General features: G+C 36.7%; 1 protein-coding gene across 2 annotated transcripts in view; it reads left to right on the top strand.

Annotated features, from left to right (window-relative positions):
* Positions 1-20,840, top strand: part of LOC136852872 (sodium/mannose cotransporter SLC5A10-like) — a 48,712-nt gene that overhangs the window by 5,560 nt on the left and 22,312 nt on the right. The window contains exons 1-2 of one of the 2 annotated variants that reach the window (XM_067127788.1): positions 11,328-11,349; positions 20,370-20,441. In XM_067127788.1, coding sequence (XP_066983889.1) covers positions 20,427-20,441 — 15 coding nt within the window. In that variant the 5' untranslated portion in view covers positions 11,328-11,349; positions 20,370-20,426. Of the gene's footprint in view, positions 1-11,327; positions 11,350-20,369; positions 20,442-20,840 lie in introns of those variants that run through there. The other variant, XM_067127780.1, reaches the window with a different exon arrangement.

Below are 20,840 nucleotides of genomic sequence, written 5' to 3'. Positions count from 1 at the left end.
ATTTTTGGTCATATGGTGGTATTTAAGTATTGTACAAGTAGAACTGACGACGTATGAAGCGCGTTAAGCCTCAACCCGCAGGTGCAAGCCGGGTACTGGTTTGGTTAGATAACGGTTAATAATGCAAAATAAATAGGCTTACCTTAACAATAAGACGGTACCTGTAATCATACAGTAATCATTTTAATTGTGATTTAAAACAATAATTATTTATTAATTTATTTTTTCCTCAATGAGGGTACCAGTAGCTGTTACTATACAAAACATTGAATTTAACACGATACCTCGTACCCCCTGCTTGAATGTTTTGTACACCCATTCCCCGGGGGTACCCCACCGACCCCATGACCTGTTTATGACCCCACATAACGAGCATTCCTACCCCACTTGGGGTGTCGCGAATTTCCCCCACGACTGGGAGGTAAGTCCTGGGTGGTATGGGACTGGGATGATCAGGCCTGAAGGGCACTAACAGCAAACATCGAAGCGTAGGTCCATCAAGATCAGGCAGGGTTTTACAATTTTATTTAAAAAAAAAAAAAATAGACTATTTCACTTTAATATACATTAGCGCACAAGGACCACGCAGTCTGGTACAATACACAACTCAAAGTTATACAAAGTTCAAAAAACTCAAAAAAACATGCTTCTGAAAGTTACAATTTTGTTGAAAACTTATTTCTGAACATCCAGGCTATACTTTAACTGAATATTAACTACATCAAGCCTCAGATGGCAAAAATGTAAAGGGATTAAATTACCAAACTAAATGAACCGGTTCTTGACTATAAAATGAACAATTTGGCTGGGAAAGTGACGACTTGGAGAGTGCTCCGCTTACCTCAGTGATAAGCCCTCGAGAAAGACGCATATCGCCCCTCTGAATGTCTCGTCGTCATCTCGGTTCCCTTTCAAAATTTCTACATAGGTTATTTTATCAAAAAACCCATTTGAATTATTTAAAAAAGAGCCTCTCCGATATTCATAAATACAGCTAAAGCAGGCAATTCGCCGGACACAAATAACACTCAAACATAGGCCTAACCGCAAACTCTGCCGCCTGCTTACCCTCTCCCCTCGCTTATCCTGAACGCTGTGAAGGATTGTCGAGAAAAAACGGATCCAATTTTTTTCACGACATGGGGTCCCGACCCCAGATTTGGGAACCCTGGGGCTTGGGTGTATCCCTGTTGTCTCTGATCTGTTTTTAAGATGACGACACCTGCGGAAATACTGTACGCAACTCTTTTGCACGTTTACCAAAAGGTGTATTCTCTAGACCTTGGGTGTACTTAAGTATGAGTAGAGATGAATGTCTGAACTATGTTGCAGCTAATCTTCATCTTCGTTTTTTATATGGGGTAAGCACGATGCCTTCTTTTGAAGGACTTTGATTTGGCGTTGGGGTAGACCGTAGCCTCAATCGGCTGCCCGCTTGAGATAATTTCCACCCCTCTTTCTGGTTTCACGGTTCTCCGGTGAAACGACCAGTTCATTCCATTTCCTAGTCGCAGTTTCAAGGATTTCAAGGAAAATCACAAAAACATATAGTTTGTAAAATAAATTTTTGGTCTCGATAAGGGAAGAGAAGCTGAATATCGAGGATTTTTAGCTTTTCTACATTCCTAGTAAAGGCAATCCGGCAAGTTATGTGACCATACATGCTTGCTTGTTCACATAACGCTGGCCCCAAATATAGCCTATTGATCATTTTCAACTTATGTTTCGTTTCATACTTACATGACTGTAAATGGGGCTTTTTGTTGGCTGTCTATCCTCATGACCCCATATCCTCAGTCCCTTGCCAGAAGTAGTAGCTGTAATCACATCGCATTGACATCTTTATCTTTGTGTCTGGAATTGCATGGCACAATTCGGTCGTCGTTGGTGAAATCAAATGCAGTGGCACTCACTAACTTACTCAGCAAGTATCGCCATTTTTAAGTTTGCTAATGAAGCAGGAATGAGGTGATGCCTTGACCGCGTCTGCGTGGGATAGCAGGGCATGATTCCCAAAACTTCTGAAATGAATTCGGTGAAAAAGCAAATATCTTTATTTGGCAATCTTCTGTTTAATCAGAGTTTGGGAGAGGACTGCCTGAGAGTTGAGTCTCAGGCGATTTGCACCAAAGGAGGCTTTCTTAATAAAGATATGTAACAAGTTTAACCTAGCAGGGCGTCATTTCAGATTTTTGATGTGGGGGTGGGGGCGGGCAAAGGCGGTTTGACGAGCGAAGCGAGCCTAGCTCTGTGACTTCTTGGGGCTTAGTGGGGTGAGGGCGGGCAAGTTGAGGCTGGGGGGGGGGCATCTTGAGTCTTGGGGGATGGGCAGTTGCTCCCCCCATCCCCCCCTAAATGACGCCCCTGTAACCTCGCTCTGTTCATCCATTCCTGATATAGCCTTACGCACAAACATGCACACACAAAGAGAGGGATTTTCGGCGGTTTCAGGGTTTCTCGGCCGGCTACGCATTTGACTGGCCTGGGCAGAGGTATGTCCTGCCTTAGGCGCATTGTTTTCATTTCATTGCTGAGCATCTATTATTTCTGCTCCTCTGGCCATTATTAAAGTTTTCTCTGGAGGCTTTTCCCCACCATTCCCAATGTTTCATCTTTTTCTGAGATGGTACAATGTTTCTGCTGCCTGTAAAACAAAGCAGTTCCTCGTTGGACGGGTCGGTATAGTTTCGGCTAGCAGAATTAGAGGAATTTATTTCTGGTGATAGAAATTCATCTCTTCTTGTAATGTAGTTCGGATTCCACAATAAGCTGTAGGTCCCGTTGCTAGGTAACCAATTGGTTCTTAGCCATGTAAAATAAGTCTAATCCTTCGGGCCAGCCCTCTCTAGGAGAGCTGTTAATCAGCTCAGTGGTCTGCTTAAACTGAGGCATACTTTCTTCTTCTGTAGAACAAAGCATCAGATTCAGACCCGCAGTTATACGTTTATCTTTGAAATTGTTGAGTGAGAGGATTAAGCAAATTTTTTCTCTCTCTCTCTCTCTCTCTCTCTCTCTCTCTCTCTCTCTCTCTCTCTCTCTCTCTCTCTCTCTCTCTATATATATATATATATATATATATATATATATATATATATATATATATATATATATATATCAGTATGTTTATGCAAACACTGATCTATAAGTACATTCATAAATACAGCATTTCCGATATTCAGTAAGTATACACCCATTCACTTTGTACACATACAGTATGTACATGTACATCCGCAATAACTTCATGTACAGTACAGTTTTGTTTATTTATCTGTATCTACGCGGTATTTGAGACAAACCAAAACTGGAATGACGTCCTCTCTGACGTACTAGTTATATTTAGAAATGTGCTACTCAGCTGTGTGTTATGCTAAAAATTACTTAAGATAACTTGTGTATTTTGCATAATTACGTCTGTTTTATTAATATAAAATTAGAATGGAATGTCCACGAGACGACGAGAGTTCAAAGTAGAAAGCACCTGTGCTTGCATCTCGAGAACTGAGTGATATCTTGTCTTTTAACCTTCGTCGTGGCCTCATTTCCTGCACCTCGAGGAAGGTTAAGGCATGGAAGCTATTCATATATTTTCTACATCACTTGGAATATCTCCAGTTGTCACTGAACATTTGAAAATTGAAGGAACAAGACCCTGACGTGGCTGGGAGACGAAGGAAGATGCACGTTGTCGAATAACATCACGCCTGCCCCAGCTCCACATAAACAAGGAATCAAAACATTCGCATTGACTTACCCTTTCATCTATTGCAACTAGCTGATCCAGAAAAATTTCATGGGCCCGGCACCAATTTTCATTTTATACATACACACACATAATACATATACATAAAGATAAAATCGACGAAGGAAAGGGAAATACTGGAGTGCTGCGAGGCCTTTCGACTCGCAGCACTCCAGTGTTTCCATTTCCTTCGTGGATTTTATCTTTATTTATATATTCATCACGTTCCATATTTTCGTGACTCGGTTATACATACATATACATATATATGTATGTATACCGAATCCATTATTATTATCATTAACATTATTGTCATTATTTTTATTGTTATTATTTTTTCTCAAAATTTTATAATTATTTCTATAATAGATTTTTAATTGTTTTCCCATTTTTATATTTCTCATGTTATTATCTAAATCTTCAGCATTATTATTTTCTCATTATTTTCCATGGGAGGGGGCACATGCCCAGGTGCCCCCCCGCCTCCCCCCCGCTCCGCTAGTGATCTATTGTAGTTTAGTTCTTCCGTACATGCAACTCCTCCAAAAGCTTCTACTTAGCTCTTCAGTTATGAAACGTATCTTGCTGACATCGGCAAAAACACAACGGGAAATTTACAAGTATGTAATCGTTGGCAACTTCTTTCACTCCTGTCTGGATGAAAAATTCTTGCTTCTTGGCATCTTGCCAGCCAGTTACTCATATATCCGCCGGGACTACGCGCGCCGTCTTCTTGAATAAAAAGAAAAAAAAAAGTCTTCCTAGTGTGTTAGGCAAGTTACCCATCATATGCATTTTCAGCTGATGGGAGAGTTGATACGTTGTTTTCTGTCATGTCATATAGTCGTTCCTATTGACGACAGCAGACTTTACTGTAGTGTTTGTAATTAGGAGACTGACATAGACAAAGAAAACAGCTTGACTGCTGTAGGAAAAGAGATCCATGATAATAGGGCATTTGACTAGTTAGGTTGTCATGTGCATATCACTGTGCATGTATGTGCAACAGACCTGGCTTTTCAACAGGAGATATAAAAAAAACTGTTTTTATGATCGTTTATGCGTGACCTAATGAATGGAATTATATATATATATATATATATATATATATATATATATATATATATATATATATATATATATATTATATATATATATATATATATATATATATATATATATATATATATATATATATGTGTGTGTGTGTGTGTGTGTGTGTGTGTGTGTGTGCGCGCGCTCTTAAAAATCACAGATTTGCAGGTGATTTAATTATCAGCTGAAGCCACAGGAAATGTTTGAAAGGAAGCGAGAGCACAAGATGTGTAAAATGCACGGAAGTACCTAGACTTCTGTCGTTTCCTTTTAAGCATTCCTTTCGGCTTTTGTGAATATATCAGTACATATATGTCTGTTTATATATTATATATATATATATATATATATATATATATATATATGTATATATATATATATATGTGTGTGTGTGTGTGTGTGTGTGTATATACAGTATATACACATATATATAGCTATATATATTCGTATACATACACACACACACACACACACATATATATATATATATATATATATATATATATATATATATATATATATATATATATATATATATATATATATATATACTGGTATATTCACAAAAGCCAAAGGGAAGGTTTAAATCACCTGCAAATTTGTGATTTTTAAGAAAAATAAATAAATATATATGTGTGTGTGTGTGTGCGTATTAAAGCACAAATATCACTTGCTGTCGAATTCACTAGACCTTGGGAATAACTTATACCCAAAGGGAATTACATGGTAAGTGCTTTTGCACCTTGGCTGGCACAGAAGCGTTTTTCAATTATTGTACACACAAACACACATATATATACATATATATGTGATATATATACACATATATATATATGTAGATATATAATATTAAGCTGTTCTTTCTTACAGTGGGCAAACAATACAAGACAGTGGTTAATACGGCGTGTATATTCCACGCTTAATCGTGGGTCAGAATACTTCCACATCAGGCGCTTTGTGCACCTACACAGAAGGCATAGTAGCTGTGTCTGACCACAGAAACATACTTTGTCATTGTCCTCTATCATGTTCTCAATCTCGTGCCTCCTGGATATCAAGGCACTTCTTCCTAGTACCTCTTCCAGTCCATCTAGGTCTTCCTGTCTTCCTCCCTTCAAACCCTTCCGAATTACTCAGCCTGACATCTTCCATTCTTTCCACATGACTGTATCATCGCAAAACACCCCATCCTTTCGCTTTGTAGCACTTCTGCGTATCATATCTTACCCCTTCAAATTCTTCTTACATGACATCTACTACTCCAACATCTCATCACAATAGATTGAACCATTTTTTTAGCACTTAACATATGTACTTTACTTGCATAAAGGAGATTTGGCGCAAGTCCCTTCATGCATTCAACCTTGGCTTCCTGGTTGAGCTCCTGAACGGGAACAGCTTAGTTATTCATAGTCTCTTCCAGATCTTTTGCACGTACCTTGTTTCCTGTTCTGCCACTTACCTCTTGTCTCCTGTCAACACGGATTTTCTTTTATCCCACATACGTGTAAGAATCAAACACTTCCATTCTTCCACCTAGTTTCTATTTACCCTCATTCCTTACTCTTGTTTTCATTTTCTGTAATATTGTCCTTTGGAAAATACTTTCAAAATTTTTCCTGTCGTTTTTGCAATGTCACTTGGATTTCCAAAGTCAGTATCGTATCTAACAGGTAATGTCCTTTCTTTAACTTCTCGTCTCACTCTGTCCACAACGGTATGTTACTATACAGCCATGGAAACAACCCAGCATTATCTCGAACCTACTTTTGCACCAAACCAGCAAGTCTTCTGTGTACTTAGTCCAATATGCATTTTGCTTCCATCATATAAAACTTTTAGTTAATCTGAACCGGTCTGCTACACCATATATCCTCAGCACCTTCTATATTTACTCTGTCGATTACATTCATCAGCTTTGCAAAGGTCCGTGAATGCCGCATACAGCTTTTTGCTTTCCATTTCTAACTTCTCATATAATTGTTTCACTTCAAACACTGGATCCATATACCCTCTAAGTCCTCAATGAAATTCCTGCCAAACATCTCTCCTTCCCTGGTTTGCTAAATAACATTATGTCCCAATAGCACTTATGGCCTCCCGTCACGTTTACCCGTATATACAGGAAACTTTTTTGCCCGTTGCTTCATAACATTTCTCTCGTCTAGAAATATCTGACAAACCCTGATCATCTGCCTTAGCGCAGCGTCTCACTTGTAATCCCATCAACTTCTGGGATCTTTTCATTCGTAGGACCTCTTAATTGTCCACCATACTCCATCAACAAGCATGCACAAATTTATAATATCCCCCCCCCCTTTCATTCTTGAGTCATTCAGCCGTCATTCAGCCCCGTCATCCTTCTGTCTTCCACATTCAACAAATCTTCAAAATACTCTGTCGATTCAGGACTGAAGTCACTTCAGAGAACATGTCGTCTTTGCATATTTTATTGAGCTCATTTGCTCATTAACGTTTTTCTCTGCGTTTACTTTCCTATCGAACAAATTATTTTCCTCTGAACAATACTTGCTAAGATCCGTCCCTTTGTTTTTGTTACTTAAATTCTTTTCTTTCTCACCTTCTTGAACATCTGTACACTATATATATATATATATATATATATATATATATATATATATATATATATATATATATATATATATATATATATTTATATATATATATATATATATATATATATATATATAATATAATACACACACAAATACGGTATGCACTCGATGCTATTTGTTTAGAATATCGAGTTACGTGCAGTGAGAGGCAGGAAAAGAGAACAGAAAACACGTTAAGCACTCCTCGTGATTTACAAGAAAAAATAAATGTAGTCAACAGATAAAATCTTACAGTATGGTTTTAACACTTTTTATTTTATATATATATATATATATATATATATATATATATATATATATATATATATATATATATATATATATATATATATATATGTGTGTGTGTGCGTACAAGAGGAGGAAGGCAGTTTTAAAACCATTTTGGTGTAAGATACGATTTGTTGACCACATCTATGATTTGAAACTCTTGATTAAAATGTTATTGCAAGTCGCGTGGAGTATGTAACGTATTTTCCGCTTCTCACTGCACGTCCCTCAATAATATTTAAAAAAAAAATACCATCTGGTACAAACTGTACCGAATATTGTTGGTCAGGTTGCTGTAAGAAAGTCGGTCGCGTCACTTCCGGAGTCCACTAATTCATCTCTTTACTAAATGGGAAACCCTCTGTCGCTGTTTTCCTGGTGTGAGTTCACATCCAAATATTCCGGGTGACTGTAAGGCACCGGTTTCATTGATGCCGCTCCGGCAGTAAAAGAAAGAACAAGTCTTGGAAAATGATTGGTATTTCTGTTTGGTTAATCGTCTTTTGACTGATATCTGGTAAATCTCCCAGTTAGATTTTTCTGATCATTCGCAGCGTTATAGGTCTTTTAACCTGTTTCATGAGAACAAATGTATTTTGTGAATAATAATAATAATAATAATAATAATAATAATAATAATAATAATAATAATAATTTATCTAATTTCGGTAATGAATAGAAATGTGCTCATTAAATATGGAGAGTTTACTTAAAAACGATCCTCGATTATGTAGGCCGACTTCAATTTTTGAAGCCTCGGAATCTCCAGTATCTGCTCTCTGCCTCAAATAATCGTACATACCCCACATTGCGTTCTTTTTTCATTTACGCCCATGTGCATGCACGCATACACACACGTGTGAGGAAAAAAAGGCTCGGGTTTTCCCTTGGAAGGGAGGTGGAACAAAGATGCTCACATATGAAGTAAGAGTAAAAGTTTAAAAGCAAAAGTCAGATTCTGTTGCAACTCTGGCAACCCGGGCTATCCTTCCATTGCCTGTTCCAGAACAATGGAAGGAAAGGAACGAAAATTCTAAATGTTGAAAAAAACGAAACACACACACACATATACATATACATGTGTGTGTTATTCACATATAAGCGGCCTCTCTCTCTCTCTCTCTCTCTCTCTCTCTCTCTCTATCTCTATATCTATATATCATATATATATATATATATATATATATATATATATATATATATATATATATATATATATATATATATATATATGATTATTATCACTTTTGTACGTGATTCATTTATCACACATTACCACAGGTGAAAAATAAGAGACGGGGTGTAGGTCCTGACCGGTTTCGACTGTATTTCCAAGCCATTGACGAAGGGCTGATAAAGAGTACAAGAAGTCACAAATATATATACTACAGGAACAGTACTGACGAACATACACAACCGTTAGAGGCTACATATCCACCGACATTCCGGTGTCGAGGTAGGAGTGGCCTTCAAAACTTATTTGGCTAAAATTCACAATATACTCCCAGGGGACCTACACCCGTCTCTTATTTTTCACCAGTGGTAATGTGATATATATATATATATATATATATATATATATATATATATATATATATATATATATATATATATATATATATATATATATATATATATATATATATATATATATATATATATATATATGTATCTGATAAAGTATTCTTGATGTAAAAGTGTTAAGGCAGGAGAGGGGTCGTTCTTAGCTGCCTTCCTGTCTCCAGAAATAAAAGCCCTTCTATCTGTTTGTAAGTCAACTTTGATGTTTTGTTTGTTCTTACTTGGTATTGTGACGCAGGCGGTTATTGTGGTTTGTCATTGTTATACGAGTATGTGCTGAGATGAGAGCATATTTTTAACGATATTTCTGGTATTCGTTTTAGGGATTGAAGGTACACTTAAATGTAGCTGTGAAAGTGCTTAGAATTTATTTTAGCTATGTACAAATTTAGACGTTCAGTCTCCATTTATTTTTTTTGTAGGTCCTAACGATCTAGGTTGTATGCTCACTAGACACGCGATATATATATATATATATATATATATATATATATATATATATATATATATATATATATATAAAAATGGAGAATGAACATCTAATATGTGTGAGTGTTTGCGTGTGGGGGTGGGTCGGTGGGTGCGCTCGCGCGCCGATGTGTTTTCAATTCGTGGTCATGCAGCAAATCATCTGAACTAAATGCACGAGAGAGCAGCGTGACCTAAGTATGGAATCGAGCTGTGAGTGGATGAAAGTCGCCTTCTGGATGAAAGCATCGGAGATGGCAGCGAGCCATTCACTCCCGATGGATGCGCACCGACTCTGCAACAGGAAGAGGAACCAGTCAGATAAAGGGAAAATACGTACACAAAGATAAGCGCTTCTGACATCATCATGAGAATTGCCGATGTGCAGTTCCTGGTTTTTGGAGTCGTCATTGTAGATATATCGTGAGCTGCACCTTGTGGAATATGCATTGCACGCGGTGTCGTAATACAATTACTACTTTTTGAAAATTAGATTTTAACGTTACATTGCAATCGGCTAGATCGTCGTCTCTTTCCTGACAATGACTGACACACTGCCTCATGGAAGAGAAATGACAGATTTGTGCCAAACTTGGAAAGTCTTGGAGGTGGATGTTATGAAATGACTATGATCGGGCAAATTGACCGAAGAGCCTTTCGATCTTTGAAAGCGTGTGATTTGCATCTTCACGACAACACTGATGAAAATGATTCGCTAGATTCAAGTGACAAACGGCGCAGGAAACAAACTTCTTAGGATTTCCGTTGCAGCATTCGTAATGCAAAAAGAAACGGTAAATAAGCAGAAATTGAAATGTCAACGATGAGCCATTTCCTACCAAGAAAAAGTAATTCAAACTTGGGTCGGCTTTGTAATTACTTTTCTGGTAATCGCGTCTGACTTTTCCTCTTTTCCTTATAAATAGACGTGTATAAATACGTATAAACGGATGTGTATATATATATATATATATATATATATATATATATATATATATATATAGAGAGAGAGAGAGAGAGAGAGAGAGAGAGAGAGAGAGGGGGGGAGGCTTTTATTCACCTAAAAGGAAGCAATTTCTTTGTTACGCTATGGGCGGAGATGCACGAGGCATTCTGAACAAACAAATTTGAATAGTAACCTATTGTTGCAAAAAGCTGGACTGGACTGAATCGGTAGATACTGCGATTAAGTTGTGCTGCAGAAGTGCTTTTGTTTGTTGTTTGTCGAGCGTACATTCAGGGACATACAAATGCATACACATATATTTGTCTAATCATGAAGCTACAAATGTCGCTTAATATCAAATTCACGCTACCTCGGGAATATCCCCGATGGGGAATTATCACCGAGGGGGAATTTATAATTGATGAATGGACTGGTACTGCCAGCGACTCCAGTCGACGGACCCACTGAGCTATCTCTTGATAGCTCAGTGGATAGAACGTTGACTGGAGTCGCTGGATAAGTACCTGTGTCGTGGGATCGAGACTCGGCAGTACCAGTCCATTTATCACTTATAAATTCCCCGTCGGTGATAATTCCCCATCGAGGATATTCCAGAGGTAGCGTGAATTTGATATTAAGCGACATTTGTAGCTTCATGATTGTATATAAATCACGGTGTGATAAAAAAATTTCATATATATGTCTATACACTGCATAAATGGTCTTTTGTAATGCGATTTAATATCACACGTGAAGATGCACTTTGGGATGCAAACGTATCGTAAACAATCACATACAGAGAGAGAGAGGGGAGAGAGAAAAAACCGTCATTTGTGCTACCTTATGTGACGCAATAGGTGGAGGCGGTTGGGGCAAGACCTTGTGAATGAAGTAAGCAACAGGTATATTCGGGGAATCCCAGAGTGCGATGACGAAGAGGGAGTTCGGCGAATCAAGTATTAACACAAAATAATCCTTGTCCTGTGTATTTCCTCTTGCCCCAGGGCACGGAGGATTTTTAAAGCGTGAGATCAGGAGAGGAAATGTTTACATGGAGGCGCTCTTTGGTGGGAGCTCCTTAAAAAGAAGAAACTGTTCCAATATTTTTATTTCAAGAGTAGAGTCGAAAAGTTTTCGTTAGTTTAGTAATGGGTTAGTGATTGTAAGCGGCTCTCTCTCTCTCTCTCTCTCTCTCTCTCTCTCTCTCTCTCTCTCTCTCTCTCTCTCTCTCTCTGGCATATTTAAACACTTCTTGTAACCAGTGGTATTCGGCAGGAACACATTCAACAGATTTTTTCAAATATGCAAATTACTCTTTTGTAAATACACATGTCTCTTTACAATGTCGTATATACAACCTAAAAAGAGATTAACTGAGTATCATTTTAAAGGGAAGCCTTGATTAACGCCTCTTCGTGAAATAGCAATGTATAGGGGGTTAGTGCCGTCAGTGCACCTCATGTGGTGCACTGTAAGCATTGCTAAAGGTTGTTTGCGGCGTCCCTTCTGCCCCTAGCTGCACCCACTTTTTAGCCTTTTACTTTTCCTCTGTTTCCACTTCCTTTCTTGCTTTCCAGCCACTCCAACTTCCTCTTTTCACCTTGAGCGCTCTATGGCTGAAAGTGCCCCCAGTGCTTGGCCTTATAGCCACATTTTCATAAATCAGTTTAATTAACAATATATTACATTCTTATAAGGAAAAACTCACATACAGAAGAATCTTTAAAGCAACACTTATTAATTTTTTTTTTGCAATAATTTTCACTACTGAGTCTGCTGTTTACATATCCTGAGCACTTACGTACACTCAGATGGTTATATACTCTCCAATAATTGGATACATCTCACACTATGCTTAGAGTCACATGAATACTTAGCCACGCCCAGATGCTTTAACATATATATGTAGCTTAGGATCATTCTAATGACAAGTACTCCACAATGCTTATATACACCGTAATTCGTAAAGACACATAAATGCTTAGATGCACCCTGATGCTTTCATACACTTTAACTCTGATTTACAGATGATTCTTAATGCTTAGATACAGCATAATGCTTAAGTTACCTTTAGTCATAGATATACTCCAATAAGTTAAGTATACCTGTTTAACCAGACCACTGAGCTGATTAATAGCTCTCCTAGGGCTGGCCCGAAGTTAGGTACCCCTTGGTCTAGCGCTTAGGGAACCCTTGACTAAATGTTTGAATACACCCTGATGCTTATGTACACTGCATTGCTTAGGTGCATTCATGTGCGTCTAATGTTTAGATACACTTCTGTGATATGCTATAGCATAATATATGTACTTTGTTGTGCTCTGATGGTTAGATGTCACCAGATGCATAGGAGCGCCCTGATGCCTAGTTACACCCTGGCTAAAGTAAACTCGTCAACATATCAGATTAGTCTTCCCTTGTTATTTCATCTTACGTACATACATACATACATACATACATACATACATACATACATACATACATACATATATAGATATATATATTTATATATATATATAATTCTTATTGCAATTAATAACATGAACTCAACTCTATTAATTATTCAATATGTGAATATACAATTTTACTTCCTCTTGTTTGTGTTTACTGTGGAAGTCCATAGTCTTATCTCTTGTTCTTTAAGAATTCCTGTTTATTTTGGGTAATAATAATGACAAATAATAATGCAATATGATGCTTAGTTATATTCTACTACATGAATACAATCAATGCATTGCCTGCATTTATTCCGTTATTTGGATATAATGTGCTTGAAGAGAAGTCAAGCTATAAAAATACGTGGAGTTCGATAGAAAAAAGTGCAAGCTAATAAAACGCTTATTCGCCTTATTCGCAAGTTTACCCTCGTGACCTTGGCTGCGAAGTTTCTGGCGAAGTAACTGACTGGGAGGTGAAGAAATTTAGGCTCGACACTTCGCCTCTTCTTTTCGTCGCTGCGAGAATTTTAGAGAACGGAGTTCCCAGTTGTGTTAAGTATTCAGACAAAAGATTATTACTTCATGTGTCAAACTGAGTTATATATATATATATATATATATATATATATATATATATATATATATATATATATACACACACACACACACAGACACACTCAGTATATAAACAACTGACGACTCTGCCAAATACAGAAACTACTACGGCAATGTTCAGCTTAGGTAACGGTTACTGAACACTTGAACATTGATACTGTTTCTGTCTTTATAAAGACGATATTGAACTTTTCCATAAATGAGATTTTAATGCGTCTTATGTTAACCTTCCTATCCAGCACATCGATGCTGAACGGTGTCTTGCCGTTGTTGTTGCGCCTCCCCTTCCTTTCGTACCACAAAGGGCCGCAGGCCATCTGTTGCGCTGTCAGCTCTGAGAGTCTCCCATCAACACTTGAGATTTCATTTCTAGAGCCGCGATATCAGGAAAGTCATTGTATTATCTGTCTATCTGTTTATCCATCTGTCTTTGCAACAATAATATGTGTATAATACGTCTTTCGATCACAGGCTGATAACGGATATTTCAGGTTTGATGTCAGACAGGATATAACTGTCATTTACGAATATCTTGTAAAAGTAACACAGGCTGCGTTTCAAAAGGAACTTTGCAATTAGTGGTTTGGTTTTTGCATATTTCATGGGATGCAATGCGTACATTTAATGTCAATTAAGAAAATTAAAGGGAACAATTGATTGTACCAATAAAATGTGTTCTGTTAAAATGTGTAGTTTTTTGCCGTAACATGTTTATTTATATATATATATATATATATATATATATATATATATATATATATATATATATATATATATATATACACACTATTTTATTCCGTCATTGTAATATTCAAGGTATTATTTGGATGATTCCAGTTAAGAGTCAAGAGGCTCATGGCAACTCAGATCCCAGAAACCCCGAAATAATGACAAATTACAGTATCTGTCCGTGCAGACTGGCTACACTAGATTTATCCCCACCAAAAAGCGGAAATCTGTCTTTGAAAACAAACAAAGGCAAACCAATCAGTTTCAGTGATGTTGAATGATCTGTGGGAAAGTGTTGTGGCTAAGACACCACTCTAGGAAAGTTTGGACCAAGGTTGTCGGATGCGTCATGATATATAATTGCTCTCCGATGGATTGCGTAGACACGGAATAACTGAAAATCTTCGGATGTACTGTACATAGCATGTACAGTGAAACACAAAGTAACATCGTTAAAAGGTAATAAATATTGGCCCATTTATCGCCCATTTGAATTTTTATATAATGTTTGGGTGGCTGCAGATTGTTTGGTTCCCAGCCTGGTAGTAATCATTTATGGGCACTACATAAAAAGAAATGTCACATCTTGACACGAGGCTTTATTCTGTAAACTTGCGGGAGTGTAAATTACAGATCTAGAATACACAGCATACAAATACTTGCATGTCTCATAGATATCTTACTTTACAAGTTTCACTTAACACAGATGATTAATGTTGCAACGGTAGCAAAATAACTAAGATTGCTTCCTTTATATCCTGTCAGTGGTGGACCCGTACTGTCTCGTAATATATACATTGTGATTTCTAACACTGTATATCAGTCCTTCGTCAATGGCCTGGAAAGAAAGTCGGAACAGATCTTATTTTTTCACCTGGGGTGATGTGTGATAAACGAATCACGTGTTAAAGTGATTATAATCATTCATATATACTGTATACATACATACATATATATATATATATATATATATATATATATATATATATATATATATATATAAAATGAGTGCCTGCGTGCGCGCGCGCTCGTGCTATCAAACATTTCAACTTGTTACATTCCACACAGACTATCCAATGTAATTTTGTCCTCTATGCAAACGGCTGTAGTAAAAGCCGTTTGTTTGTTCCTTCTCCACCCACCTAACTGTCCTCCCACCACATTCTGAAAACATACCTCCCCAGACCTTCAGGAGAGCCATCACGTGATCAGGTAATGCAGTAAGTCGCCGTTCAAGTTTCCAAAGAATAATGAAATCATGTTTCTCTAGATTTTCACGGAGAAGAAATGCAGAGTAGCATTTTTTTTTTTTTATCTCAACGGGAATCAGTCTTTTTACGGTTGTTATTGTGTCTGTAATTTCATTGCCTACATTACGTTTAAGATAAAACTTTTTTTTCAGAATGCCTGGTTAGCCTATCAGTAAAGCTTTTCTTGTTTTATGAGTTTCTTGTTTACAATTTACAATTCATTTTACTGTGCATGTGATAGTTCCTCGTTGGGAGAGTGGGTTCCGTTCTCAGCTAGCACTCTGCTGGCCGCGAGTTCGAATCTCCGACCGGCCAGTGAAGAATAAGAGGAATTTATTTCTGGTGATAGAAATTCATTTCTCGCTATAATGTGGTTCAGATTCCACGATAAGCCGTAGGTCCTTTGCTAGGTAACCAATTGGGTCTTAGCCACGTAAAATAAATCTAATCCTTCAGGCCAGCTCTCTCTAGGAGAGCTGTTAATCTGCTCAGTGGTCTGGTTAAACTAAGGTATACTTAACTTTACTGTGCACGCGTGTATGACAGGTAATAGCGCGTCATGAAACATAATCGTCTCATTACTCTTTAGGGCTTGATCATGTTTATCTTTTATGTTTCACTTCTCTTGGGGTTGGTGGGTCAACCCCGTCTTACGGCCGCCAGTCGACCCGAATGAGAATAGTTACGAGCGTCAGTTGAGGGTCAAGAAAAGATTACTGGGCCATCAACCTCACATCCAAAGACTTGTCGTAAAGGGGAAAGGCGTGTTATGTTGAGACACAAAATAACAAAAGGAATCATAGTCTGTATTACTGTAATGAAAGGTACTTCATAGCTCACTTAAAATTTGAGTCCGGGAGGGACAGGGAGAAAGAGAAACGAAAAGCATTCATTGGAAAGTAGTCTTCTTACATTCTGAAAACAATGCCGCGAACTATTATAGGTTTTCCTCATTATAGTGAAGTTAACGTTTATCGCTGGTTTCCAAATGTCACGTCGACGAGCTCCTCATGCCGCCCTGATAATTATGCAATATCAAGACTGGCAGGGCTGGGAGGTTCAGCTGTGCTGTTACAACATTAATGATTGCTCTGAAGGGTCGTGGTACAGCTTTCCCGCCTAAGTTCACTATAAACTCCCTGATCCTTTTTCCTCTCCTCTATGTCTGGAATCTCTGTAGAATCGTTCTAAAGCTGCGTTTCTGTTATGGATTTTTTTTTGTCTATGTAAAGTTAAGTATATCTTAGTTTAACCAGACCACTGAGCTGGTTAACAGCTCTCCTAGGGCTGGCCCTATGTAAATTGAGTTACTTGATACCCCCAAGTCTAATCTCGGCGATGAAATTTTTAGCCTTTTTATGAAGAGGTGGTTCGCAAGGTTTGTTATGGCCTGCAATGTCAATTGTTCTCTCGATTTTCGGTTATAAATTTACCTTGTTTGTTATTATTATTATTATTATTATTATTATTATTATTATTATTATTATTATTATTATTATTATTATTATTATTATTATTAAACAAGAAGGGTAATTACTCAAATTCGTCTTATCTTTGTTAAAAAAATGGTTTTTCTTGATAGTCCTCACTTTTAGAATATTGAAATTAAAAAAGGAAATCTCTCCCACCATCTGGTTATAGATGGAAGGATGTTATCAACAAAATGAAGAATTGGAGAGCACGATCTCTCTATTGTCAATATTAAGTCTGTAAAGGAGAGAGTTGTGAGTCTTATGCATGATTGCAAATTATGCTAATCTGTGTGAGTGTGTGTCAAACACACACACCTATCCTAATTTAAATACCCATGAGATAGATAACTATCATCCATACGTACGCCACCTTTGCAAGAATTACGTAAAAGAAAGATAACAGATGACCAACGCAAATGGGACACGAACTAGTAGTCTCTGTATAAATCCAGAACGAGGGAAATTGTGAGAGGATGCCGAGCCAAAAGACCCAAGGATTACCCACAATACTGGTAGTTGGTTCCAGCCATTGAGGATTAAGCTCTGTGACATCCTTCTTCAAAAAGGTCAGCAGACGATCACCATCCGTGCACTTCATATGTGAGTCTGTGCGTAACAGTACTTATTATTTGGATCACTGTATGCTTCTTGATTTCACTCATGGCTAGCCTGGGGAAGAAAAGTGCCCTTTGTGGCGGCAACTTCTAACTTATGCATAGTTTAAGAAATCTTTGTTTGAATGTCTCTTGCAACTCAGTCTTATTGGAATATTTGCTGGGGAATTTTTGATGGATGGAGATATTTCCATTGATTCAAAAGTCATGGTCAATTGGAAGTCATCTGTTACAGTTGTGCATTGGTGACGTTAACCTTGGCGCTGAAGCTACAACAGTGTTTTTTTACTGATTTAGATACTTGCGTTAAATTAAATAAGCAATGTACAGTCAATAGGTACAGCAAGCTCAATTCATATATTTAGCCCAAGCCTGAAAAATAGGAAAAAGAAAGTGCAAGATAAAATTTGCCGACCCTTTTTAAAAGGTGGAAAGTTTTAGGACCGAGGGAAAACTGAGTGTGGGAAAGTAGGGAGGTATTTGGAATTTTTCTGTGGAAATTAGTTGGTGTGGCTAACCATAATTCTTGAAATAAGACTGTGAATGGATCACTTCTTATCGGTTTTTCATCTGAAATGGTTCAAGTTTTGAATGGATAACTTTGTATCTGTTTTTGGCCTAAAATGGTTCAAGTTTCTGATTCGTCAGTGAATCACTGATAGAAATGAAAATCTTCTTATTAATGATAACAATGACACCAGTAATGTAATCATCATTGCAGTAGCAACAGCAGTAGTCAGGCGATCTTTATTGTTATTCCGATCTCGTTCCTTGCACAGGCACTACAAAGGCGCTACGGAATCTCGCTATTAGAGCAGTTAGAATACGAAACCTGTTCTCACTCAGCATGAATTTGAGGTGCTGATTTCTTCCTCGGTATCGAGTTCTGGAGACAGGAAGTGTCAACTGAGCGTGTCTGCATTATTTCTTCTTGCGAAGTTTTACCGACTGCCCTCGAGCAAGGCTGCATTTATCTAAAACTATCTTGCAAAGTTAATTTCTCTAGTTTAAGTTCTTGGTTTAGAGAGTAAGATTAAAGAAATAAAGAAACTATCCCAAATCCATCATGGGCACCATAAGGAAAAAAGGAGAGATAAAGAAATAAATTTTTATGAAAATGTAGAGGAGTTGAGAATTTTCATGAATATATTTTTCTTTATAAGATTGGTAGTCAAAGCATGCGAGGGAGACTGACTAACGAAACAAAAATCAATAGTAATATGAAGAAAGATGAAAGCTAAACTACTGAAAAATTATGCAGCCGTGGAATAAAAATAAAAAATTGGTTATATATATTTAAAACATCAAAAAGGAGATCGTGTTCGAAGGGCCAGGCGAAGGCCATGGTGCGAGAAAAAAGAAAAAGAAGATAGCTAATAGTTTCAATATTTCCCTATCTATCTATCTATCTATATATATATGTATGTGTGTCAAACACGCACGTGTAAATACACACACAAACACACACACACACACACACACATATATATATATATATATATATATATATATATATATATATATATATATATATATATATTATATATATATTATATATATATATGTGTGTGTGTGTGTGTGTGTGTGTGTGTGTTCTGACATTTTATAATGTATTTTTTGCGGTGCTGAAGAGAAAGAAGAGAGGTTTTGGAACAGGAATAATGATGGTGATTTCAACGTGACCGTAAACAGTGATCCGACGTGGGTGACACCTACCGTTTGTTCAACCCTTTTACAGGAATCTTTTTTTTTTTTTTTTTTTTTTTTTTGAGGGCTTTTGTCCTTCCACGTGTTACATGTGTAGTTTGGTATTTGTATGGAATATAAAAATTACATTTTTCGAGGATTCAGTTAAAACATCTTATTTTTTTCCGTCGTTTGGATGCTCCTTTTGTCTTTCATTTTCTGTCTCTGCCTCGGTTCTGTGGCTAGCGACCTTGATTTTTATTTGGAACATTGACTGTTCCTTCGGTGTATGACTGATGGCCGGAACGCAGCTATTAAAAACTTATTTTTTATTTGCATTTTTAGTCTTGTTCTCTGTGGCATTGTTCTCCTCTTTCCTCATTGAAGGACAAAAACATCGCCGTCATCACCGCTGTTATTCAACAAGAAGCGAAGTACTGAATGTCATCACCAGCTTCTTTCTTTTATTATTATTATATTATTATTATTATTATTATTATTATTATTATTATTATTATTATTGTTATCAGCTTCTTTCTTTATTATTATTATCATCATCATCAGCTTCTTTCTTTTATTATTATTATTATTATTATTATTATTTTTTCAGCTTCTCTCTTTATTATTATTATCATTATCAGCGTCTTTCTTTTATTATTATTATTATTATTATTATTATTATTATTATTATTATTATTATCAGCTTCTTTCTTTATTGTTATTATCATCAGCTTCTTTCTTTTATTATTATTATTATTATTATTATTATTATTATTATTATTATTATTATTATTATTATTATTATTATTATTATTTCTTCTTTTCTTTTTCAGTCCTCATGCAAAAGCAAAAATGCGAGTGTTTCTGGTTACTTCTTGGCTTCCAGAAATATGCACTGGATACCCGTGAGTACTGCATGCATTTATCTGTTGGCAATTACATCTTGTTACATATATAATGAACGGAAACAGAAATACTGTTTTGTTATATGGTAATTTACAACGTTGGTAGTTTATTTTACATTTGCATTGTTTTAGGTTTCTGTATTTTATTTTTCACATATTCTCTCTTTTTATGCATATTGAAGTCAACCTCCCGTCTTATTTAGTCATTTTAAATGCCGTATATATTATTAAAGTGATGCTTGAAGGTGTACCTGTCTTTTTCATATTCGTTGTTGGTGTGCAATGCATTCAGGTGCTTGCATTTTACATGATTTTTTCTTTTACCTATTCGAGTGGCTCTAGCGTTAGTTATTTTTGTCATGTTTTCCTGTAACATTTAGTAAGTTACCGAATTCCCAT

This window comes from Macrobrachium rosenbergii, chromosome 3 (assembly GCF_040412425.1).
Source record: "Macrobrachium rosenbergii isolate ZJJX-2024 chromosome 3, ASM4041242v1, whole genome shotgun sequence".
Lineage (NCBI taxonomy): Eukaryota > Metazoa > Arthropoda > Malacostraca > Decapoda > Palaemonidae > Macrobrachium > Macrobrachium rosenbergii.
This window is presented reverse-complemented; position numbering and strand designations above follow the sequence as displayed.